Source organism: Podarcis raffonei, chromosome 2 (assembly GCF_027172205.1).
Source record: "Podarcis raffonei isolate rPodRaf1 chromosome 2, rPodRaf1.pri, whole genome shotgun sequence".
NCBI lineage: Eukaryota > Metazoa > Chordata > Lepidosauria > Squamata > Lacertidae > Podarcis > Podarcis raffonei.
The window spans coordinates 98200060-98227409 of NC_070603.1; the positions used below are offsets into that span (position 1 = coordinate 98200060).

General features: G+C 42.9%; 1 protein-coding gene across 1 annotated transcript; it reads left to right on the forward strand.

Moving 5' to 3' along the window:
• The first annotated feature begins 1097 nt into the window (after positions 1-1097).
• Positions 1098-25329, forward strand: LMOD3 (leiomodin 3). Its single transcript, XM_053378236.1, has 4 exons — positions 1098-1416; positions 13773-14102; positions 18209-19573; positions 24703-25329. The coding sequence occupies exons 2-4, from the start codon at positions 13809-13811 to the stop codon at positions 24727-24729; spliced, it is 1686 nt and encodes a 561-aa protein (XP_053234211.1). The 5' UTR covers positions 1098-1416; positions 13773-13808; the 3' UTR covers positions 24730-25329.
• Positions 25330-27350: the final 2021 nt, after the last annotated feature.

Sequence of the window (27350 nt, forward strand, 5' to 3'; positions counted from 1 at the left end):
GGGAAGAAAGTTTGAGAACCCCTGAGATATGGGGTTGGACGCTAGCTTAGATGGCTTTTTTTTAAAAAAAAAGGTTGGACAAATTCATGAAGGATAAATCTCTCAACAGCGAATAGCTGTAAGTGCAAAGATGGGAACCTTTGTGTTCAGTGCCAGTATACCTCCAGTGACAGTTGCTGTTGACAAAGGACAAGGATTGACCATCACGTTCTTATTGCAAGTTTCCCAAGGGACATCTGGCACTGAGTCCTGTGCTAGCCAAGAGTTAGAAGAGAAGGACATAAGAATTTACTGACTGGAGGAGACCACATAGCCATTTAGTTAAGGGGGGGAAACTCTGTCTCTAATAGTGGTCAGCTATGTGATATGACAGTACGAGAAAATAACAGATTCTGCTTTAAAGACTAATTTGGAGAGAGAGAGAGAAATCAGCCCCAGAGAAAAATAAAATATCCATATATTATGAGCCTGTTTTAATTCTAAAAATGGCTTTCTTTCTTACATTTCTAGCCCACCATTCCTTCAGGAATTCAGGGTGGGATACATGATATCCCCCTCCTCAGTTTTTCCTCAACAGCAACCTGCTGAGGGAAGCTAGGTTGGGAGAGTTGACTGGCACTGGCACAAGGTCACCATGAGCTTTGTGGCTTCTTGGGAATTTGAAGTGGGATTTCCCTGGTTTAAGACCAGACCTCTTAACTGCAATGCTGTGCTAGTTTTATGTAGTGCAGACAGGGTTTTGGTACAAGATCTTAAAGCAGGACATAGCCTGTAGGCATTCATTGTGTACGGGGACGGGTCTCTGGGAGCCTCTCAAAGCATCTCTATGACTACTTGTAACCCAAGCCAATGTTGTTATCACAGAGCTATCATCTGACCCTTCAGACTCCCGATATTACATTACAGGCTATCAAGGGGCTTAATACTGTGTTCTTCTTCTTTGCCCTGCCATGCTTAGTTACAAAGTAGTTTACAAACGAGGCAAGGTTTAAGTTTCATGGGTACATTCTCTCCAGTTGGCTCCAGTTAAAGTTCTGGCACCACAGAGAGAGCCATAAATGAGGCGGGTTCTGAAGGAGAGGGTTATCAGCAAAAAAATTAAACGAAAGACTAGTGGGGCAGAATTTGCTCTGAAGTATTTGGAGTCAGCACTTGTCCCATCAGTTATCTTAAAAATAGAATCCATTCAACATTTGAGGCACTTCAGGCATGTTTTGATGACCCCACTACCTAGGATTGAAATGGTGACACATGAGGAGGTGAGCATGTTGGTTGCTGCTGCTCTTTTATCTGACACGGCTTCGTTTGGAGGTAGAACTGAAGGCTGAAGAGTTGGAAAAAGATGCAGCACAGGTGTTGAGCAAAAGGCTATTGCGGCCCACTCACCTGGGATCTCTATACCTGCCCACGCTGTAGGTAAGTGCTTACATCAGAAACCATAAATACTTGCTTCGCTTTGGTGTTTCCTATGCCATACTGTCTCTTCTGAAAGTCAGCCCTTAATGGCTCGGATTTATGTGATGTACTTTATGTGATGTACTATAAAAGGATTTATGCCTTTTATAGGTGACAGTACTACAATCCCTGCGACAGGGTGAGCTCCCGTTGCTCGGTCCCTGCTCCTGCCAACCTGGCAATTCGAAAGCACGTCAAAGTGCAAGTCGATAAATAGATACCACTCTGGCGGGAAGGTAAACGGTGTTTCCGTGCGCTGCTCTGGTTTGCCAGAAGCGGCTTAGTCATGCTGGCCACATGACCCGGAAGCTGTATGCCAGCTCCCTCGGCCAGTAAAGCGAGATGAGCACCGCAACCCCAGAGTCGGCCATGACTGGACCTAATGGTCAGGGGTCCCTTTAGCTTTACCTTACTACAATCCTATGTATACCGACGTGGAAATAAATTCCATTCATTTCAATGGCACCTACTTCTGAATATATTCAGTGATGAGGATCACAGCCTATATACCCCCAGTATTCACACTTTTGCTTTTGCTGAAGTGTTAAGGTTTTTATATGGTAAAAGTTTAGCTTGACAATCCTTCCCCACACCATCTCCCCTGTTTTTATGATTAATTTTCTAGACCTCATGTTTACAGAGAAAAACCTGAAAATATGTTGTACTTGTGTCTGTGTGTACATGCATATGTCTGACAGTTATGGGTTAAGAAATCAGAAGATGTATGTTTGAATACAGTAAGTATTTAAAGTATTTACATGAATTTATTTTATGTTTTTTGCTTCCTCAATAGTAAAGCACTATGTTGATAAAAGTCACATTTTATATGACAAAACTACTGAAGGGAACAAAGGAGAAATATACTGTCATGTATGCTTTAGTTGAGATTTCTGCATTGCAACGGGATGACCTTTGGGGTCCCTTCCAGATCTACAATTCTATGAGTCTATATATTGCCTGATGCCTCTCTGACAAAGGAATAAAAAAACATAAAATGATATGAACAAACTTAACATGGCCCGTTTTCTTGGGGGAAATTGACAACTATTGTTTCCATAAATTCTTCACATTATGCAGTAATGCATTCTACATAAAACACTCTTTGAATGTTAGACAATCACACATTATATACAGTTCCATAAAATAAACCATTTTCTCTGTGCCTATGTAACTTGCTAGTTCTAAAAATCGATGTGCCTTTTCTAGCAAGTGAAAAATTGTTAGCATGACAGTTTATGCTGAAATTATGGGACATCTTTAAGAGACATTTATCACTAATGTCAGTAATGATGCTTCCCAGAATTTCAGTCAGGTTTGCTAAAGCATAAATGCTTGAGCTTGTCAAGTTTTTCAAAACAAATCTGTTCAACTAATCTTAGCTTCAGGTAAATTGGGAGAAATTCAAGAATTATACATTTAGATCAAGTATATTCAGCAACTCAGGAATTTGATGATGTAGAGACAGTCATTGGATGGTCTTTTTACCTTCGTCTAACCCATGAAAAATACTTAATTTCTTAACCGTTGATGCTGGACAGTAGCAAATGAGATATGCTCACATTGGGCAACTCTGGCCAGTGTGTATCTGCTGAGATTGCCATCAGATGTGGTCCTGTCTTTGGATGTTTGAGTGACATTGGTGTCATGAAGCGCCTCACACCAGCTACGGCTGGTATGCCAGATATGGCTCCTAGACAGCGATATATCGGAAACTATTCTCCATATTATGGTAGTCTGCAGATTAGACTACTGCAATATGTTGTGTGTGAGGCTGCTTTTGAAGACTAGCAGAAGACTAACAAAATGCTACTGTTAGACTAGCAGGGGTAAGCAAACTTTTTCAGCAGGGGGCCAGTCCACTGTCCCTCAGACCTTGTGGGGGGGCCGGACTGTAATTTGAAGGGGGGGGAATGAACGAATTCCTATGCCCCACAAATAACCCAGAGATGCATTTTAAATAAAAGCACACATTCTACTCATGTAAAAACACCAGGCAGGCCCCACAAATAACCCAGAGATGCATTTTAAATAAAAGTGCACATTCTACTCATGTAAAAACACGCTGATTCCTGGACTGTCCGCGGGCCAGATTTAGAAGGTGACTGGGCCGCATCCAGCCCCCAGGCCTTAGTTTGCCTACCCATGGACTAGTACTCAAACAGTTTCATTTTTAATTCTAAGTGCTAGATTTCAAAGTTATCTTGGTTGGAACTTATGTATCCCAAGGGTTGCGTACTCTGATAGGAATCTGCCTGAATTCTAAGCTCATCTGAACCCCCTTTCAGGGTAGCTCTTGAGGCTTATGTGAGGCAGGTAACAGGCCATAGATTATTTAATAGATAAAGGTCTAGGTAAAGATGAATGAGTTTGCCTGGCACCTAAAGACCTGTAATGAAGGCGCCAGGCAAGCCTCTCTGGGGAGAGCATTCCATAGTCAGGAATCACCACAGAAAAGGCCCCTTCTCTTGTTGCCACCCACTGAATCTCTCAAAGAGTGGGGGACAAAGAAGGGCATCAGATGACAAGCACAGGGTCCAGGTTGGTTTGTGTGATCACAGCCACCCTAAATTTGTACATCTTTGAATTTTGCAGTATTCTTTTCCATCCAAATAATGTAAAGAAAAATACAGGAACTGGGGTAAAGTGTGTACATAGATACATAGTATGCATAGTATGTGAAAATAACATACAAAAATGCATTATATTAGGGCAAATTGCTTTGGGAAAATGTTTATATTAGGAAAACTGCCTACAAATATGTGTACAGTCATACCTTGGGTTAAATATGCTTCAGGTTGAGGGTTTTCAGGTTACACTCCGCAGCGCCCCGGAAGTAACGGAACGCTTTACTTCTGGGTTTCGCCGACTGCGCATGCACAGACGCTCAAAATGATGTCACGCGCATGCGCAGAAGCAGCGAATCGCGACCCGTGCATGCGCAGATGCAGATTGCCTTCTACTCAGGATGTTAACGGGGCTCCGGAACAGATCCCGTTCGCATCCAGAGGTACCACTGTATATTAAAGAAGAAATTGACACGAAAATCTGATGAATTTTCATGAGAACTAAAAAAATAGTAATCTCACACTCATGTGGAAATGTGGAGAACCAAATGTAAGACTGGAAAAATGAAACAAAACAAAAAACACACCCTGACGTATCATGCACCCTTAGAGACAAATCTGTCAAAAAGATTGGCCAAATGTTCTTTTTTAAATTATTCAAGGGTTTTTTTTGGATTCGATTGGATAGGATGGACGAGGTAGATTCAGGATGGCTGGAAGAACCAAAAAAAGATTCACAATTCTTTATGTTAAAAAAAGCGACGGTTCTAACATATACAGCCATTTACACATATACAGAGGAATTAAATTTCATTTACTGAAGCTTGACACTATTTCTCATTGTATTTTCATGTTTGGTACAGGTTGGGGATGAAAACTGAATGGCTCAGGGCACCTCCAGTCTGTCACTTTTGGGGGGCAGGATTCAATTGCATACCAGCAAACTCATATTGCACAATTAAAGCTCATTTGCAGCTCCTGTGCGACAAACCCACTTCAGCAAAAGGCTGGACTTTTTGCAATGAGGAATGCCATGAGACAGTGTGGGATAGCACTTGTTTTGACGCAACATTGGCTAACCTCCCTGCAAACAGATCAGAATGACTGCTCATTGAATAGTCAATGTCTAATCAGAATGAATGTTTAGAAGCATCCTCCGCCTGGTGTTAGAGGATCATGTTGGGAAATAATGGAAAGTAAAATAGGAAGATCAGGTTGGCTAAGTGAATTAATATATGTATGATTACACTTTGTATTACACAGCACCAATCTGTAAGAATGCAAAATACATTTAAAATTAGGTTGGTAATTCTAGTGACAGCTGTATGATTGTCCCACTCATAATTCATAGTCTTACCTGAAATATTAAACAAGCAATACTATGAAAAACCAAAGCCACACACACACATTAATAATAATAATAATAATAATAATAATAATAATAATAATATACCGCCATATATCCAGAGGTCTCAAGGCAGTTTCCAGAACATAGCTTGCTACCAGTGAGCACAAGTTTAGGCCTTATCTTAGAAGGCAGCTCTTCCATGATCATAGTTCCACCAGAGATAAGGCAGAATACATGGAAATGGCAAATCAAAATTGCTGTTCCTTATGAGCCAACAATATCTCGTGTTCCCTCGATAATTCCTCTGCAGAGGCCCTAACAAGAGGCTTGACCTTAACTTAGCAGATCACACAAGCTCGTGGCCTCAAGATGGAACGGTTGCAGATCAGGGAAATATAAGAGGGCAGCTAAGTACTTTATTTACAGACAAGAAATCAGCAGGAGATTTGCAAGTGGTGAATGGATCGCTTCAGTGACCCAAATGGCATGGTTTGAGAGAATAAGATGCCAGCAAGAGACCACAGTTGATTTATTCGATAACATCAGGAAGCCATTTATGGGCTGCGTTATGGATGACTATCCTGGTGTTTAGAACAGGACAAGAGAGGCTGATGTTGTGCTTACACAGGCATAAAACACAGTGGTACCTTGTGTTACAAACACTTCGGGTGACAGACTCTGCTAACGCGGAAATAGTACCTTGGGTTAACAACTTTACCTCAGGATAAGAATAGAAATCGCACGGCGGCAGCAGGAGGCCCCATTAGCTAAAGTGGTACCTCAGGTTAAGAACAGTTTCAGGTTAAGGATGGACCTCCGGAACAAATTAAGTTCGTAACCAGAGGTACCACTGTATAGTAATGATATGTCCTGGGAATAAGCACCCAAAAGCAAAATTCTAGGTTGAGCAGTTAGTCACATTTTGACTATATCAAATAAATAGCCCCTTTATTTAGGGCCTATTTCTGCTCATCAGGGTTGGGACTTACCACTTTCGGAATCTGCCTAGACTCACAGGGCTTGCTAACTTTTTGCAGCCAACGGGCACATTTGGAATTTTGAAAGACCCACGGGTGCCAGTCACAAAATGGCTGCTATGGGTGTGTGGTGTAACCTAAAATGGCTGGCAGTACATCTTAAAAAGCAGAAACAGAGAAATTGGTGCATCACTCCCCACCTGCATTAAATTACAATATGATACGATATCTTTATTGTCATTCTCCCATACAGAACAATGAAATTGAAAAATCTACATAAGACATTCAAAAACCCCTAAAAATTATGAAACCCCATTTTAAAATACAATATACTCCTATAGAGACTCCTTATACTGTGTTTAAAACCAGAATTGCATTTGGGTAGAAACTGTTTCGCAGGCGGCTAGTCATAGTCTTTATAACCCTGTACCTTCTTCTAGAAGGCAGAAGCTGAAAGAGATCATTTCTGGGGTGCGTCCTATCCTGCACTATCTCTGCAGCTTTCTTATGGCACCTGACAGCATAGATTTGATCTAAGGTGGGAAGAGTACACCCAATTATTCTCTCTGCAGTCTTTACAACCCTGGACGGCATTGTTTTTTCCCTGACTGTGCAGCTCCCAAACCACACACACAGACCATAAGTTAATACACTCTCCACAGTATTATGGTAAAATGCCATCAATAGGTCCTTTGAGAGATTGTTTTTCCACAGGATTCTCAGAAAATATAACCTCTGCTGTGCTCTCTTCAGCAGGTCTTTGCTGTTTTCTCCCCAGGTTAGGTCATCTCTCAACTCCACTCCCAGAAATCGAAACACCGAGACCTGTTCCACGCACTTCCCCTCAATAATAAGTGGCTGAATATTCAATTTACATTTCCTAAAGTCCACAATAATCTCTTTTGTTTAAGTTAAGGAGTAAGTTGTTTTTCCTGCACCACTCCCCCAACTGCTCAACTTCCTTCCTATAGGCTGCCTCCCCTTCTCCAGCAGTGATTAAACCAACCACCTTTGTATCATCTGCAAACTTAACTACAGCTACACCAGACACCCTTTCCTCACAGTGAGCAGCTTTTTGCACCTCCCCTCTCTTTAGAATTGGGGGGGGGGGAGTGTCCAGTCCTGGTAGCCAATGAAATGTGGGGATATTTAAGGGTGTGTGTTCACAGTTCATTGTGAATTTTTGAGGGGTTATTTACTGAGGCCCTTTCTAGGCATCATAGAAAGGTGGGCATGCTGAAATATACTTGTTACATGTTACATGACTGAAATCCAGCCTTTGATGGCTAGGGATAGGTAGAATAATAATTATACTTTTATAGAAAATGAGCTCTTGGGATGGGATGAAACAAATTATTAATGTAATCCAGTGGTTTTCAACCAATGTGCCATGGCACCCTGGAGTGCCTTGAATGATGGTCGGGGTGCCGCGGGCAATACTGGCCTCTGTCCCTCTTTCCTTCCCTCCCTCCTGTGATGCTTCTCGCATCTCTGCCTCCCAAAGGCTTACACGGCTGTTTACTGCAGCAGTCCTGGTTACAACCTCCCCAGGCAAATGGTGCCTCTGGGGCTGGCCAGGGGCTGCTTCCCAGGCCCCTGTGGGGCAGTCGGAAGAGGCACTTCTTTTTGGGGCAGGGGGCGGCAGCTCAGAGACCAGGGGCAGCAGCAGTGGCTGCCCAGAGGATTCCCAAGGAGAGGGGAGAGGAGAGGAGGCTGAGGGACCACTCCACAATGGAGGGTGTTTGAAAAAGGGTGAGAGGCTGCCAGCTCTGCAGGCAAGGGGTGACCTAACTGGACTCTTGAGCCCCACAGGGGTGCCGCAGAAAGAATGTAGTTGGTCAGGGGAGCCGTGGACTCAAAAAGGTTGAAAACCTCTGGTGTAATCAATCAACAGCAGATTATACGAAACAGCTAATCCAGAGCGGAAGACAAATATGTTAATTTAGTTGATTCGAATCGAGTATTTCCAAACAGTATTTTTAAATCTCACTTCACCCTTTTCTTTCACTCTCAAAACACCTTAGAAAAGTAGAACAGGTGGGTGACTTATGTAGAAAAGTGGGGGTAGACAGCAAGGTCAAGTGGCAAGCAATGGCACAACCCAAGAATTAGTCTAATTTGCAAAGGAGAAATCCGCTCTAAATTCAGCACATCCAAATAAAATCTGGTTTGTAATGAGAGGAAGCAAGTACATGGTGAATTCTTCCATTGAAGTCTGTGGTCCCTAGTCTAGTACAGTTTTGCTTGGGTTATACCCTAACATATAGCCTTCATGGGATATTGGGGGGGGGGAGTAGCAATAGATTAGTTACAGAATAATTGAGTTGTGGAGTTGAAAGGGACCCCCGTGGGTCATCTAGTCCAACCCCCTGGAATGCGGGAATCTCAAATAGCTCATCCATGACAGAAGGCCATACATCCTCTACTTACATGGTTAGCTTGTTTTAACTTCTCCCATGTCTGCTTATCTTTGCTTTTTACTAGCAACAACAAACTGTAGGGGTAGTTAACAGTGCCTCCCAGTTCCCATCAGCCCCAATCAGCATGGCAAATGGATTGAGGAAATTTAGTCCAACAGCATATTGAGGGCACTGTATTGGCTATTCCTGGCATAATGTATACCTATAATGCATGTTTATAATAGACATACAATAAATCTAGTGCATACATCCTATTTGTTGAGTTGTAGGCTTCTGAATGGGGTGGGCAAACCTAGCCTTTGGAAATTGGGTTTCAAACCTGGTTTTCAAAGAGCACAATGGTTGGGAACAAATATTAACCAGCAATGAATTGTTGGCAATAAACCTCCTTTTTAAAAAATAAAAAAGAAGTAGTGAGCCATCTCTTTCACTTAACTAATGGTGATGCTATTTAAAGTAGTTCTTAGATAACCCAAGTTTGTAGTTCTTAGATAACCCAAACTTTGCTAAGCAAAACACAAACTGACCCCTTAAATTCTTTGCAGTGCAACTGTGTTAAGTCCACTTCTAGTCCCAACCTCTTTCATCAATCCACAGTGATAAGTTTCTAAATAAAGAGGTACTGGGGCTCTTAGTCAACTATATACCGTTTGATCGTTTATTTGTGTGTTTTTTAAAAAAAACAAACGAACACCAAGCTTATGTAATTTTGTAAAGTGCCAGAAATATTGATAGCCCCTTTGCCTCCAGACCTCCCTTTTACTGTGTAATCATTATCATTTGTACTCATACTATTAGGGTGGTTGCACACATTCTTCCTTTCAATACTGTTTGCGCCTGTGGAAGCTTGGGTGTGGTCACACTGCTTTATTTCCAGTCAGTGCAGAACCCATAACTACCTGTTGAAATCCTGTAATTTTTTTCTACCACAACATTCTGGTTAATTTTTTTGTCCTGCTTTTGTTGCCCTATAGCCCCTTTGGATGGCAATAATGTGGAAGCATTGGGGAGGCATCACAGAACAAAGAACCAGAATAAAACTACCACTAATGCACTATTATTGCTTCAGAATACACCCACAATTAAACACCAGCTTTTGACAGTCTACCCATTTACACAATCACAGAATTGAAGAGGAAAGGGGCAGCACACCTGGACATCAGACTGATCAAGCACACACAAATCACCTGGTCATAATCTTCCCCATTGTGGTGAGATTTTATTTCTATTTAAATTAAGCAATTGTTTCCAAATTAGCATGTGCACCTTTTAATAAATTACTCTTCCATCCACTTCTTGGGTGGTTTATTTTCTCTTTTTTGCCAATCCATAAGTGGCCACTCCAATACATTTCCTTGTCTTGTGGCTGAGCAGCGAATAACACCTGCCTTTCCCCAAGTACCCAAGGCTGGCCAAGTTATTTTGGCACCTGAAGCAGAAAATCCCACAAATTCCACTTCTGGCAGTAAAAATACAACAAATATTAATTGTATACATTACAATGTGCTGCTCTTTCATGACACCCAAAACCAGCTGCCTACTGTTAGAGCCAACCTTGCCCATATCTGCTAAACTATCGCTGGGTTATAACTGTCTCTGTCAATATGTGTACTCTGTACTGGCAGAGTTAATTCCAACAAATAGCAAATTGTAATAGTTACCTGCAATAAGCAAAACCTTCTGTACTTCAGCGACTACCCATGAGCGCAACCAACCACTTTTCCTCTTCAGTATTTTATTTGCATATCTGAAGGGTACCGATAGTTGTCATTGGATGTGTAACGTCTGACCTCTTGTCCACATTCCAGTTTTACATTCTTCTCCCCACAACAAACAGGAACTGCCCTAGCAACCATCTGGACCAGCTTAGTTGCTTGGTTCTCCCAGAAGGAAAACCTGCCCATCTTTTTTAGTTCAGATCTATGTCACTGAAGCAGCCTTTGATTCAGCCTAAAGGTCAAGGTCTTTAGCACTGACTAGGAAGAAAACTGCATCGCAGCAGTACAAAGGTGCGCGTGTACAATACATTTTGGGAGGAATTGTTGTAAATAACTCGGGGGAATTAACTGCATTTTCTGTGCAAGCTCTTGGAGCTGAAACCCTTCCCCACAGGAAAAGATGGGGAGCAATGAGAAGAAGATGTGTGGGAGAAAGAGATGCTTAACCTTTTCTCTGCCTGACATGCCTCTACTCTAAACAGGAATTTGTGAAGTCACGTATTTGGAACTCTTTAGGGAGAAGCAGCTGATGTGGCAATTTGGAGTGCAGAAGGGGTGGCTGGAGAAAGACTGTATGCCACTCTCTACGATTCTGAATTACCCCTCCAAAAGCAACTTTATTTGGGAAACAAACAAACAAAAAACACCCACCAGCCATGATTAGAACTCTGATATGCACATTCCCATGCAATGTCATTTCCTTAATACTACAATTATGAAACTAATAAATAAGGCCCATCTTGCTTGTAACTGTGTAGTTATAGTTTTCTGTGTCAGTTTGTTTCATTCTGTATTTACATAACTCAAGAAATTATTGGTTTGCAAAGCAAGCCTCAATGAGACTCTGATTCCAGCAGAATTATCTTTTAAAATATCCTGCTAGAGCTTAGTTTTCAGTCTAATAGTAAGACTTGAAGCTAAAGTCTTGCATGGTCTGCCATGGGCACACCTGCACTCTTTTGTTCAAGTCTGGATTGGCTGGGAAGAGTAAGTGTCATGTGACACCTTCCTTTTAATTAACAGCCTACACACAGTATCACTGGTGCCAATGGAGGCTGCATTAGGATACAAATGGCAACTTGGGGGTAGGGTTCAACAGGGGCAGCAGGGGAGGATTATACAACCTCCCTGTCCCTGATGATCCTGGTTCTGTTTTAGGACCCTCATTGCTGCTCTTTTTATTTTTATAATGTTAATTAGGTAAACGTAAAGGGACCCCTGACCATTAGGTCCAGTCGTGGCCGACTCTGGGGTTGCTGTGCTCATCTTGCTTTATTGGCCGAGGGAGTCGGCGTACAGCTTCCGGGTCATGTGGCCAGCATGACTAAGCCGCTTCTGGCGAACCAGAGCAGCGCACGGAAACGCCGTTTACCATCCCGCTGGAGTGGTACCTATTTATCTACTTGCACTTTGACGTGCTTTTGAACTGCTAGGTGGGCAGGAGCAGGGACTGAGCAACGGGAGCTCACCCCGTCACGGGGATTCGAACTGCTGACCTTCTGATCAGCAAGTCCTAGGCTCTGTGGTTTAACCCACAGCGCCACCCGCGTCCCTTATAATGTTAATTACAGTCACTTAATTAGTTTGGCCTGTTTATATTGGCACAACCAAAATAATCATAGTACTCACTATTGCAATGCTTAGAGCAAGAGTTGCCAACACTTGAAATCAAAAATTTTGGTACCTAAGTGGGGCCAAGAAGCAGATTTCTCTGGCTCAGGGGGCAAAAGTTATGGTTAGTCTGGTAGTTTTTGCCCTGGTGGAGGTGGCAGCAACTTGCGTGAATGAATTTGGTTCCCCTCCCCTGCCTGCAATTGAGGAGGAGCCAAGCCTTGCCTCTGCCCCTGCCTGTGCTCCCAGAAGGATTTCTCCCCATTAAGTAATAAGGCATGCTGGACTTTGGAGATTTCTCTCCCTAAGACTGCTTCTGGGCAGGATGATAACTAGGAGGGAAGTCTCCACAGTGACAACTGCTCTAGGCATCAAGCCCAATGTGGTTCCCTTCCCCCTCAGCTGAATGGGCAATACCAGAGGGTTTCTTGGTCTTGCCCCTCAGAGATTTCACACTTTGCCCAATTGCATTATGGACAAACTGAAGGCACCTTAGTGAATTCCCCAGTTTCTTCATTTGCCTCTGGGATTAACGCAGCCAAGGGTGATGATGATCTCCCCAATAATGCTGAGGATCAAAGAATGGAGATGGTTCTCCAAAGGCTTCATGAAGCCATGGCCCTAGGCATTAGGACATCTGCTACTTCATCTTTATTTCTGCAGGTGTCCTTGTTCTGGGCTAAGGCTCTGCTTACGGAGGCACCTCAGAGGTGTTCGCACCTGGCGCAAGGTTTATGTAAGTTAGAAAAAGCCCCCGCCTTCATGGTGATGCTGGACTAGGTGCCATACATTTTCTTGCAATAGCATTGGCTGCAGAGGCAAAAACCATGATTTGTTGAAGTGCTATCATACGAAATGTTTATAATTAGCAAATAGGAACTGTGCTACAAGGGTAGGTCTTATTTGCGGGTCATGGGAGTCTACAAATAGCACTTTCCCCTGTTTCTTTCTCCACTGAAATGTTTGTCTTAAAATAACAGCTGTTTTGCTTATTGTCAGATGATGCTTCTGTTGTCCAGCTCCTTTGATTTGTTAAAACAAAATGTCAGTGACTCCACAGAGCACAGGGCATTCCTTAGTGCTAGGGACAATAAATACAGCGATCTTTGCCGCTGCCATTTAAACTGGCCATCGTAAATCAATCATTTTCTGAAGACTGATACGTGCCGAGGATGAAAATAATTGGTGACCAGCACAAAGCCTGAGCATTAGCTAAGCTTGGAGTGGACCTATGAGGTATAGAGGGTCATGCGCAGGCCACCCTGACTAGCATTCATTTCCCTATATTTAAATATTTTGTATATATCATGAGCCAATAAATCTCATATCCTTGGGGGAATCCTCCAGCAAATTACCGCGGAGAAGCTGCAGCGCTACACAACAGCTGTACTGAAATGTCAGAAGGGGCTTACACAGCTGACACAAGCTGCTGAAAACAGAACATGGCAGCACTTCCATAAATTCTCCTCCCCCAGCCAAGCGCTGCTTAATATAGACCGACCATATGCTCCAGCCCTTGCTCACTCTTACACAAGCATCTCCTAAGATTGAGTTGTACTGCAATTTTGGGCAAAAAAAAATAAAAATCTTTCCCACAAACCTTAGGGGCATTGAGGGTTTCATAAAACTGAAGAAGATATAACCAGCTCTGGTTATTGTCTTTCTTAAATTCCCTTTAGGCGTTTCTGGGTCTTTTTCTTACATCAACAAAGAACATGTCTGAGTTCAGCCAAAACTCTGACCAAGAAGAAATCTGTTCCGAAGAGATCGATGAAGATGAAATCCTAGCAAACCTCTCCCCCGAAGAACTGAAGGAGCTACAATGTGAAATGGAAGTCATGGCTCCAGACCCCGAGGTGCCAGTTGGAATGATACAGAGAGACCAGACTGAAAAGCCACCGACGGGAAACTTTGATCACAGATCTCTTGTTGACTACCTGTATTGGCAGAAGACCTCAAGGCGGATGCATGAGGATGAAAGAGTGCCTGTCACTCTCTTGCCATCGGAGGTAAGAAACAGGAAATGCAACTATTCTGCATGCTTCTCGTGGTGACATGGGGACTACAACACACCGAATAGCAACATCTAAATAATAATTAGATTAATTGAATTGTGCTACAAGGCTTGGGGGGGTATTTTGCAGGCTTTTATAAATGCAGACAGAGTAGACCTTCTTGGGAAGGAAGTTCCATAGCGAAGAGCACCCACCCAAAAGGTCTTTCTCCACATCCTAGACAAATATACCTGTCTCAGAGACTGCCCTTGGACTAAGCCACTGCCTGGGATCTTAAAGGGAAAGCGAGCTTGTATAAAGGAAGGTGCTTCCTAACTATTTTAGCCGGTATGTGGTTTTTGAATCAGTTTTAATTATTGTCATATGACCTAAGCCCAATGAATTACTGGATCAGTGCAGAAGCTCACATGATCAGGTGTGAAGTCGGAGAATAAAAATGGAGTTCTAACACAGGAAGAGCAAGACATGCTGCTGTGCCTTTGCTTTCCTTACTTCTGTGTGATGCAGGTATGCTGTGCAGGAACAGAGCCCTGTACCTTAGACAGGTGCTGGAAACTGATGGATATACACACCCTCCTAGAGATGAAATGGTGAGGTCTTTTGGCTGGAAGATGCTCCTTGACTTCCATGGGAGAGGGGAGATTCATTCTTGAATGCAACAAAAGTCAAATGCTTCAAATAGATAATACTCAGTCTTGGAAGAATTGATTGATGGATTAAAGCTATTCGTGTCCTTCTTCTCTTATAATTAAACACAGCTCACAACAAAAGATGAAAAATGAAATATTGGAGTACAGAGAGCACACTAATTAAAAGCAGCAATTTAAACATTTATCTGTGTAAGCAAAAGCAATTCAAGCTATGAGGGAAGCAGAAACAGAGTAGCAGGCTCATATTCTCAGATGCTAAAGAGGCAAAGATATGGGACTTTTAAGCTTTTTTAAAATAAATAAACAAAAAACAAACCACCACTATTTTATTTTACGTATTTCATAAAATTATGCACTGCCTGACTGCAAAAACAACAACCCCAAAACCTCAAAGCGGTTTAGGAAAAGAGAAACAATAAAAGTGAGGGGAGGAAACCATACTTTAAAACATACAAATGCAAGAATTGCCAGGGCAGAGAGTGGAAATCATGTTTTCACAATAACTCAGTATTTCAGTCCTAGAGCTGAGGAAACATGTTTCCTTGCTTGGGAAACACTGAGGGGAATGTCCTCAGGATCGCATGTAATAAGCCAGGAACAATTGTGTGCTTGATTTTGCTTCGCTTTTCCATTACAAGGTTTAGAAATGCCTTGCCTTAGGAGAAGGTTTTGTACTGACTTTTCACAAGACTATTCCTGCATAGAATTGCTCAGGAGTCTCACCTGGACAGGATGAAGATGAAGTCAGATACCAGGCACTGACAAGTGAGCAGCGTATATCAGTTAGAAATGGTCAGTTGTCAGCGGAGGTTTGGGCAAAATGAATATGTAGTGGTTTAGGGAAAATAGTGGAAGAGAGAGAAGTGACTTAGTCAACAGAGGAGAGCAGAGAACAGAGAAATAGAACAAAAGGCACAGACAGAGGAGTGGGGTAGGAGACCTCTCTCACCCTTTATTGCTCCTGCTCCATTAGGAACAGTAGATCTAACAGGATATGAGACAACAAAGAAAAAGAGCAAGAATTGAAATTAGGGTTCCATAACCCTGCCTGGCTGAAACTGAGACATTGCTTAAATATTTTACTGACTGACTCTTACAGCTACTGCTGCAATTACACCAGGACTAGCAGAAAGACTGTATTGTGCTTAGTATTGCTTTAAAATTATTCAGGAAAAGCCAGATGAGGTGATAATGGCAAAGCATGCTAATTAAAAAGATTTATACTAAAAAAGATTTTAGTATAATCTGGTATATAGTGTGAGGCCCACAAGAGAGATGCTTGGAGGATGACAATGAGAGAACAGGCCTTTCCTGTGGTAGCGCCCCAATTGTTGAGTGCTCTCCCCAACCAAGCTTGCTTGGTGCTGACTTTGCCAACTTTCTGGTGCCAGGCAAATTTACTCTAGCAAGCATTGTAAATTGCTTTAGGATGACTGGAAATTAAACTAAACTACCTCTGTGGGTTAAACCACAGAGCCTAGGACTTGCCGATCAGAAGGTCGGCAGTTCGAATATCCACGACGGGGTGAGCTCCCGTTGCTCAGTCCCTGCTCCTGCCAACCTAGCAGTTCGGAAGCATGTCAAAGTGCAAGTAGATAAATAGGTACCGCTCCAGCGGGAAGGTACACGGCGTTTCCGTGTGCTGCTCTGGTTTGTCAGAAGCGGCTTAGTCATGCTGGCCACATGACCCGGAAGCTGTACGCCGGCTCCCTCGGCCAATAAAGCGAGATGAGCGCCACAACCCCAGAGTCGGCCACGACTGGATCTAATGGTCAGGGGTCCCTTTACCTTTACCAGGATCTTTAACAACTGCCTAAGCTAAGCAGGTCCAGGGGAAAAGGGGGCACCGAATTGGAAATTATATGGATTCCGATATCTTAGAATTACCAGAAAAATATAGAGTGGAAATCTAAACATTGAGCATATCTCAGCTTTATTGTCTTTCGGACCAAAGAATGTGTACTATGATTGCTCTCAACATTTTAAAAATAGTAAAAATAACCCCCTAGTAAGTAGCCAATGGCAGAACAGAACATGAGCAGGGTGGGTTGCTTACCTGGCTTCCTAATACAGAGGTCACTGCTAGTAACTGAAAAAGAGAGGGGAGAGGTGGCAGGAAGTGTGATGCAGTGTGGGCATGGCTGCAGACCCAATTCAACCCTCCTGCTGCTGCCCCCACACCACACCAACCTCCCTACCTCCCTGCCCCTCTCACACTTCCATATTGCAAAGCCAGGTGAGCAGTGCTTCCCTAACTCATTCTGCCCTGCCAGTCACTACTACTACTACTACTACTACTACTACTACTACTAATTTATAATATAATAATTTATTATTTATACCCCCATCTGGCTGGGTTTCCACAGCCATTCTGGGTGGCTCCCAATAGAATATTAAATACACGCTAAATTTAAAACAATATAAATTTTAGTATTTGTACCCCACCCATCTGACTGGGTTGGTTCAGCCACTCTGAGCAGCTTCCAGCATATACAAAAACATAATTAAACATTAAAAACTTCCCTATACAGGGCTGCCTTCAGATGTCTTCTATAGCTTGCATAGTTACTTCTCTCCCTGACATATGATGGGAAGGCATTCCACAGGGCAGGTGCCACTACCGAGAAGGCCCTCTGCCTGGTTCCTTGTAACCTCACTTCTTGCAATGAGGGAACTGCCGTAAGGCCCTTGGAACTGGACCTCAGTGTCTGGGCTGAACGGGGGTGGAAACGCTACTCAGACCCTACTGAAAACCCCACATGTATGTTCTTTTACAATGTCCTGTGGGGCTTGTTTAGTGTCCACCTGTATGTGGTGATGGAGAAAGAAATGCTATGATTACAATAATTCTAAAACAATAGTTATTTTGTGGATAGGAAAACAGGGCAATCAGTGGAGGGAAATGGATGTTTTAGCCAGAAGACCAATACATTTGACATCCAGAGGGATCTGTGGAGAAATGGAACAACAAGCCTGACTGCAGAATGAGTCCAATAATGTATATTATTTTGAAACCCATTATAAAATAATGAAGTAGTTATTTCCAGCTTTTGACATATGAAAGGTTATTGTATAATAGTAATGTAGCAGACATTACTGACCAAACTGCGGGAGGCAGTGGAAGACAGGAGGGCCTGGCGTGCTCTGGTCCAGGGGGTCACAAAGAGTCGGACACGACTAAACGACTAAACAACAACAACAACAACAACAACAATGTAGCAGACAAACTCAAATAATATTGACATCAGAGCATTTGGACTGTGAAAAGTAAAGAATAAATTCCAGCATAGTACATACTGGAATTTAGAACTATGTATTTTCTTTTAAAGTATTTCATCTGCACAGTGGGGAAACAAATTCAAATGTCACATCAACTTTGTTGGTTTTATTTAGTAGATGAGGCAAAACCATTTAAAATTATTTCAGCTCTTAGCATTCTGTTTTCTGCAGAGACACACTGTGGAGAAGTCCGAAGAAAATTCTGCAGATATTAGTAATGAGAAGCAGATGGTGAAAAATAATGCAGGGAAAACAAATGGAGATGTAAGAGACTATAAAGAGAATGAAGAGGAAGAGGAAGGTGAAGAGGAGGAAGAGGAGGAAGAAGACGAGGAAGAGGAGGAAGAAGAGGAGGAGGAGGAGGATGAAGAGGAGGAGGAGGAGGAAGGAGATGAAGAACAGGAGGAGGAGGACGAAGAGAAAGATAAGGAAGAACTGGGAACAAAGAAACCATATGGTGAAGAGGACAGCAGAAATGAACATGAAACAGAGGGATCAGATGAAAAACAAGACAATAATGAAAAGAAAGCATCAAAATTAAATATTCCCAAAAAATTAGCTGTAGATACTAATTTTATTAAGTTAAGTGCCAGGCCTTCAGGAAATCAAACCAATTTAGATGAGAGCCTGAGAAAGGTCCAGAAGAATGACCCAAGCATGACAGAACTCAACTTGAACAACATTGAGAACATCCCCAAGGAAATGCTGGTGGACTTTGTCAATGCTATGAAAAAGAATAAGCACATCAAAACATTCAGTTTAGCCAATGTGGGGGCAGATGATAATGTGGCTTTTGCCTTGGCCAACATGCTGCGTGAAAACAGGAGCATCACTACACTGAATATTGATTCAAATTTCATCTCGGGTAAAGGAATTGTTGCAATTATGAGGTGTCTGCAGTACAATGAGAAGCTGACTGAGCTACGCTTTCACAACCAGAGAAGCATGTTGGGCCATCAAGCAGAAACGGAGATCGCTAGGTTATTGAAAGCCAACCCTACGCTGCTCAAGATAGGATATCACTTTGAACTTCCAGGTCCCAGAATGGTGGTTACCAATCTGCTCAGCAGAAACCTCGATAAACAGAGGCAGAAAAGGATAGAGGAGCAAAAGCAGCAGCAACGAAAACAGCAGAAAGAGCTAATAGCTATGTTAGAGAACGGACTCGGGTTGCCTCCTGGCATGTGGGAATTGCTAGGGGGACCAGTGCCTGCTTCAGTGATGCCTCCTTCGATGCAATCTCCAATGCCACCAGTCCCCAAAGCTCCATCCGCGGGCAGGAAAAACGAGCCTGCAAGAAAACCAGAACCTGAAAAGGTCAGCAGCGGCGACTTCAAAATAGTGAAACTCAAGAGAACCCAGCGGAAACCCACCATAAAAGAATATGTGGAGCCTGCTGAAAAAACCAACCTCAAAGATGTGATCAAGACACTCAAGCCTATTCCAAGAAGACGGCCACCTCCTCTGGTGGAAGTCACTCCTAGAGATCAGCTACTTAATGATATTCGCCAGAGCAACGTAGCTTATCTGAAACCGGTGAGTGCAATGGCGTGAAAAAGGGAAGTAGGAAAATACTGCAATATCAGTTAACCCATCTTAAGGTATTTCAATCAAAATCGAGTCATTTGGGGATGACAACGGCCGTGTGTTGTGGAGACAATGGCCTGAATCCTAAGAGTGAAATTGCAAATTGCAAAAGCTGTGTTTATGAGCTTTTAAATCAGGCACCCCCCAAACTCGGCCCTCCAGATGTTTTGGGACTACAACCCTAGCTAACAGGACCGGTGGTAAGGGATGATGGGAGTTGTAGTCCCAAAACATCTGGAGGGCTGAGTTTGGGGGTACCTGCTTTAAATGCAAGGGTTTTCATTTAGACAAAGTGTCAGCGTATCCAAACCCACCACCCTTGATGCAGATCATCACCCTACCAAGGGAGAGGGTAAGGAACAAATCCTTTACCTCCACTGTAGTCCCAATCTAGAGCCACAATTTGCCTTGGAGGAAAACTTTTGATTCACTTTAATGGGGACCTTTTCCATATGCAGATTGCAGGCAGGGAATGATCTGCATATGGAACCATAGCATCGTAGTCCCCCTATCTCCTACTCTTATCCTAATTTAAATTGGGTGTCATGTACTGGCAATTTGTATATATAGCTATTTGTATATATAGCTAACATTTGCAGTTATTTATTATTATTTACTTTTAACATTTATATACTGTACCACATTTTGCAAAACGAAAACAAAAAGCAAAATAAACCACAGGGCAGTTTACAACATAGAAGATAATAAACAATGTATGTCAATATATCCCATAATAGCCAGACAATACAAAACATTAGAATGGTTATGTAGAAACAGTTCAGAATAATAAGCAATACATAGTAATAAATATGATATAATCACAGTGCCAAATTATACACACTCTTATAAACACTGTACAATCCAGTAGCTCATATAACCTGCTTATTTCAGGTGCAACTATAAACATAATGCACATCTAATAACAACAGCCTCCTAAAAAAATAAGGGAGGGGGAAATCAGCAGCAGGATATCCAGTGCCAGAGTCACGCTATTTTGCACCCTAAGCAAGACTAAGTACCATACTTGCACACATACACCCCATATGTCTTGTAGAAAAAATGAAATACACAAAACTTGAAACTGCTAAATTTGTAAATTGCAGGAATAAGTAATACAACAATCTTTTATTGTCTTTCTCAAGTACAAAAGAAAATGTTTTAGCACACAAATAATTTTGAACAGACCTGTGATATTAAACTTAAAGCCTCTGAAACGTCTCTATTTCAGGCACATCAAAATATTACTTTGTGTGCCTTTTCCTTTACAAATTTTGTCACCTATTCCTTCAGGTGAAGTGTATCTGATGCCTGGGCATGTTCAGTTGATAAAGTTGCCAAGTTTAAGATGTGACTTTTAAGATTTAAAATGAGGTGCACTTTCACTTTTTATGCAACATAACTTCCAATCAACTCTGCAGTCTATTTCATATATACTTAAAAAAAATTCTAATGTATGAATTACCTCAAAAATGATGAAATTCTTCAAAATATAGAAGTAAAATACTATCAGAAATTTATAAGATGTAACAAAATTAATCTGTGTAAAACTGTCCCTGAAAGGTCAGTACTGTGCCCCTCTGAGGTCTGTACCCTAGGCAGCCTAATAATAGCACCAGCCCTGAGGATATCTAAACCTTCAGAAAATGTGTAAGAAATGCAAATATCTCTCTGAACAAACGTAACTCTTAATTCCCCATTCACCAGAGAAAATTAGAAAGCTTCCCACCTTTCACTGGTTGACTTCCCTTTTCTTATCCGGTCTCTCACTCTGAGAGATCTTCACTTTACGTACTGCCTCTCACTCACAGTCTTTTCACCATCCATCAGCCATTCTTATGGGGGTGCAGTCCTTGCACCCTAATAAGCAAGGAGAAGGAGGTTTCTCCTCAGAAGGAGAGACACCAAAGGGAAAATCCCTGTGGTGTCTCCCCATTGAGGTGACCTCCCCCTCCACCACTGGTGATGGCTGTGGAAGGAAAGTTTTCTGTCCCCTTATTTCCACCGCAGATATCTCATGAAGGCTGGAGGGAAGCGGAAAGGGGGAATGGCCTGCAACTGGGCAGACCTCTCTTCTATTCCTGACTTAGGATCCAAAGCATGCAAACTTCATTTGTGCACTCACATTAATATTATGTAAATACTAATGACGGAATCTTTGTATTTTGTATTGTTTTAAAAACCCACATTTTTTAAAAAAAATTCCAAACTAAGATGCATATTTATGGGTGGAACATTTACTGTTTTCAGAAGAGAGAGAATTTTAATAGTAGCTATCGAAAGTAATTTTGGAAGGATCCCTTGCATCATGGAGGAACCCATGTTTCAGTCTCTGGCAATTTCAGCTAAAAGAGAGAGGCTGCCAATCAGACTACAAATGACAACAACAACTTATTATTTATATGCCGCCCATCTGACTGGGTCGCCCCAGCCACTCTGGGCGGCTTCCAACATATTCTCAGGCTCAACATGCAGATGTCAGTGGGGGTGGGGGTGGTGTTGCTAATATGGCCATATTACTCTGAGTGCAGCCATACTTTGCAGCTGTCAGGTGGATGGCATTAACACTCCATGCGCCTTTCAATGCTGTTGTTATCAGCATTTTTAGATCCATTATAATTGCAGCATTTAAGTCTGTACAGTGGTACTTCTGGTTACGTACTTAATTCGGTCCGTTCTTAACCTGAAACTGTTCTGAACCTGAAGCACCACTTCTAATGGGAAGCTAATGGGGCCTCCTGCTGTCGCCATGCCGCCAGAGCACGATTTCTGTTCTCATCCTGAAGCAAAGTTCTTAACTTGAACTACTATTTCTGGGTTAGCGGAGTCTGTAACCTGAAGCGTCTGTAACCTGAAGCGTATGTAACCCGAGGTACCACTGTATTGGAAACTACCCAGTGCTGGCTTTGGGGTCCCACCCCCTTGGGGGGCGGGGATGAAATGTCTTTGTGAGCCTCCTCCTTGAGTTGGCCCTCAAGGGGAGCTGGGTTCCTTCTCCTTCACCTTGCTTCCATCACTGCTGACATTACTAATGGAACATGTGAACAGAAAGTAATAATGAGGAGGCGGCGCAAGTCCTAGAGAGGGTCTGAAAGTTGGCTGTGATCTCCTACCTGAAGGTGCCCAATAGTGGCAACCACTGGCCCTTCTGCTACAGTTTGTTTATTCTGATTCTGTTCCCAAAAGGACAATCACATCATATTAATGATAAAGTGTATTCAGTGGGTCTCCGCATGAAATCTTACATTCTCCACACTGTGGCACCAATATATGCGAGTGATGTATATATGTTCACACACAGTGAATTGGCTAAAAAGTGCCCAGATTTACCATTCAGTACTTCTTATTTTTCCTTCTCTAGTCATGTTGCTTGAGGAGGAGCATTTGTCTGAAATCCTTCTGACCCCGGGTGGGGCGTCTCCAGTGTCAGCCACCAAGAGCATTGCAAGATGTGGAGATGCAGGGTGCATTTTCCAACAAATCCCCCCTCTCAATTACACAGCTGGAAAAGCTCACCCACATTGGATCTCTATCCTTAGGGTCTTTTGCATGCCTTGGATGTTTTCACTTGGATCAGGTCCCGTGTCCTGCACCTGTTAATCACTGAGGTCACCCATAGCAGTTATGTTTAATTATGTCTTCCTCGGTAGTTCAGAAGTAATTTTCCAAGCTTGAAAGTCACGCAATATACATTACACCTCCTGGCGGTTCCCTTCATTACGTTAAGACATCTGGGCTAGCTTCCTGTCTAGAACCATGGCATTCTAAAATCAGAGCCAGTTTTAATGCTTTCTGTTTTCAATCTGTTGTAGCATTCTTAGTTTTAACTTGAACTAAATAGCTGTTATAGACAAACAGCCTGGACAGGGCTAGAGCATTTTATTTTATTTAATGCCCATCATTATTTATCCATATATATATATATATATATACACACACACACACACACACACACACACACACACACACACACACACACATATACATTGGTCTAGTGGTTTAATTGTAGCCTTCCAAACTGTAAAACTTCTAGAACGCTTCAGTCACATAAAACAACATAGGAGAACATTCATTGACGTGTCCATTTTGTCAATTTGAGAAGAGTTAAATGAGGGGCTTTTATTGCTCGTGAAAGGGGTGGTGGTCAGTTCACACCTTCTAGTCCAGCACTTCTACTTCCCACAATCCATATATTCCCACAATGGAAAATCAGTGGAAATGGGTTTAGAAACATATTAACACCGTAAGTCAGGACAGCCTGCAATTACCTTATAGAAGAAATTCCAGATACAGTTTGTGACCCTCTGTGCACCTCAGTGAAGGGAAGGAACAGGCTGATGTTGTGTGTGTGCGCATAAACAGATGAGACACACACCTGGCACTTAGTGTCTTCCAGCCACAAGCACCTTGCAATGCTCGTTAGAGAACAATCAACAGTCAGCATACTCATCCCATCCATCACCTGGATGGCCTAAGCTTGTCAGTTCAGCTGTTTGTCACACCTGCAGCTCAGTAGAATGCCTTTTTACCAAGCAAATTGCAAAAAAAATAGTAACACAAATCTTTAATAAAAGCACAATTATAAACCTGGGACATTTCTAAAATTAAAACCCCCCTCTCTATGTACTTGTGGTGGACAACAACTTATGCTGAGCCTGGTAATAAATTTACGTGGAAAATAAGTTCTGTTGAAATGGATGGATTGCCTAAAGTACGTGTTTAGGGTTTGGTTGTAAAGAGAACATCATCTATTGCAGGCATCCCCAACCTGCGGCCCTCCAGATGTTTTGGCCTACAACTCCCATGATCCCTAGCTAACAGGACCAGTGGTCAGGGATGATGGGAATTGTAGTCCAAAACATCTGGAGGGCCGAAGGTTGGGGATGCCTGATCTATTGCTTGTAGTGGATTGAATTGTCATAATGTGTCTGGTATATATTGAAGAGTTATTTTGTTTATACCATGGATGGGGAATTGAACCCAGTTACCATTTTGTTTCATTTGGAAGAAGATTGTGGTGAGGATATATCTTCCCCCTCCCCCACTACCCTACATTTACATTTCTTATTTTTGCTGCACAGGTGCCACTTCCCAAAGAGCTGGAGTAGTTACTCCCCATTCAGCTGAAGGAAACAACTTGGAGAAGGAAAGAAAAAGAACAAAACAAAACACACAGACTGTGCAAGTGTTGCTTCATATTGTTCCAGGGCCTGTTTCCTTCAAATGGAAGACATGGGAACAATGCTTAAAGCATGCCACCTGTTGAAGTGATGATTGAAAAGGATAGAATGGAAACAGTATAAATGGTTAATAATTCACACGTACGCGTTTGTAATGGGCTAGTGCCACCCTATAGTCTCCGTCAGCTTGCTGGGCTTTAATTTCAGAGGGTAGGGGCGGAGAGCAGAGGGATATTATCCCCTATGTTATAACTTTTATAGATTTCTTCAGGAAATCCCTGTCGCAATCATGTTGCCTTCTGCTTTTAAACTTTACAGAAGCATATGGTGTCCTTTTGTGAGTTTTTCTTCTCCCCTACATTCACCCATCCTTGTGGGGCATCTCTGTCTGCCAGCTTCAGCACAGGTGTGTGTTGGGTGTTTGGCAAACCACAGCTACTTTCATCTTTATTGGATGAAGGATACTGCAACAGAAATGAACATCTACTTTCAGGGATGGTTGCTGTCAGTACTTATTTTTTCTGGTGGTACAAATACGCCTAAACATTTTGTGAATCTAACGGGAGAAGAAACTAAACAAATTAAAAATGTTAGTTTCTTCTCTAGCACGGTGAATCGTCCGTTCCATTGAATAGCATGGTGAATTGTCAGTTCCGTTGCAAGCCCTGATGGCGGCCTCATTTCCTGTCAAGCATGGTGATTGGTCAGTTTCGTTGTTACCACCTCCAATGGCAGCTTCATTTCCTTTCCCGGTGATTTTCTTGAGTCAAAGTGAGAGTACCACTAAACATTTTTTTAAGAAAAAAAGCACCGGTTGCTGTACATCAGCCACAAAAGCCGAGATATAGAGGTGGTGGCTGTGAAGACTCAATGAGCAATGATTTCCCAAGGTTTTAGGAAACCGCTGGCAGGACACCCCCAGTGGGCTCTCCTTGCAGCTACCAGCTGTTCCCCTTCCAATTTTTACTATCACATCCATCTAGACTGAAAGCTGCGGAGTGGCAATGGCTGCCCAAAGCTGTAGCTCCTCCATCTTTACATTGCTGCGGCAGCTAGACTGGTAACTGGGAGCGGCTGCCGAGACCCTATAACACCGGTCTTGAAAGACCTACACTGGCTCCCAGTACGTTTCCAAGCACAATTCAAAGTGTTGGTGCTGACCTTTAAAGCCCTAAACAGCCTCGGCCCAGTATACCTGAAGGAGCCTCTCCACCCCCATCATTCTGCCCAGACACTGAGGTCCAGCGCCAAGCAGTGGCGTAGTGTGGGGGGTGCCGGCCACACCGGGCGCAACATCTGGGGGGCGCTCGCTCGCACTCGCAGCTCTTTGCCCCTACCTGGCTCACTCAGGGTTAGGGGGCGCAAATTACTTGCCTTGCCCCGGGTGCTGACAACCCACGCTACGCCACTGGCGCCAAGGGCCTTCTGGCAGTTCCCTCACTGTGAGAAGCAAAGCTACAGGGAATTGGGCAGAGGGCCTTCTCAATAGTGGCACCTGCCCTGTGGAACACCCTCCCACCAGATGTCAAAGAGAAAAACAACTACCAGACTTTTAGAAGACATCTGAAGGCAGCCCTGTTTAGGGAAGCTTTTAAAGTTTAATAGGTTATTGTATTATATTCTGTTGGAAGCCGCTCAGAATGGCTGGAGAAACCCAGCCAGATGGGCAGGGTATAAATAATACATTATTATTATTATTATTATTTATTATTATTATTTGCAAGGTGAGCAAGCAAATGACAATGAGGAGCAGCAGCGTGTCAGATGAGGGCTGTGGAGGATTGGCTTTTGCAGATACCTCACCCTACCACCCTTCAGCTCTGATTAAAGCTTGTCTTTGTGAAGACTTCATGTCTTATCAGGGCTATCCATTTAGGTATAGTGTGAGCGGCCTACATCTGTACCCAAAGGCAAATCGGGGAAGACAGCTGAAACTGGTTTGGAGAACATTGACACCACTTCCTAGGCTGCTGTGCTGACAGGCTTGCATTCTTTCTTGACAGCTTCAAGTTACAGTGGGGCACTTTCTGCAATTTCACTTATTCTTCTTCATCACTTGTCTAAAAACATGGCCTCTCGGGCTCTTGGAGAAGAGTGGCTCTCCTTCCACCCCTGGCAGCTCCACCCTGTCCTTGCTGCATCCCTGATGGTCTCTTTCCTTCCCCACTGTCAAGGCCACCCTCTGTATAGCACAGCCATGGGACTGCAGTTTCAGATATCCGCTGGGGCAGCTTGTTAATGGACTGGAGGAGCTGGAGCAGAGCAGTCTCCTTTGCTAGATGAGTGACTCCAGGTGCTTGGAGCACTGCCCAGCTCAGAACTGCAAGTTCATTACAAGCTGGAGGAGAAAACTAGGCCTGGTCCTTGCAGAAGATTGGAGATTAGCCGCTAGAGACAAAGGTGATAATCCACCCTTGGCCAATTATTTAGCAGTATCTAAAAGCTGGCCTGGCCAATGACTTAATTGGCCAGCTCTTTTGATTTTTGAAGAGTGAAATACAGCGCTGCAATGTATGCAAGATGAAGTCTCTCCCATATTGTGTGTGTGT

Coding starts and splice junctions, on each gene's coding strand:
- LMOD3 (XM_053378236.1), top strand. CDS start 13,809: ATGTCTGAGTTCAGCCAAAACTCTGACCAAGAAGAAATCTGTTCCGAA. Junction 14,103..18,208: donor TCACTCTCTTGCCATCGGAG/GTAAGAAACAGG, acceptor TGTTTTCTGCAG/AGACACACTGTGGAGAAGTC. Junction 19,574..24,702: donor ACGTAGCTTATCTGAAACCG/GTGAGTGCAATG, acceptor TTTGCTGCACAG/GTGCCACTTCCCAAAGAGCT.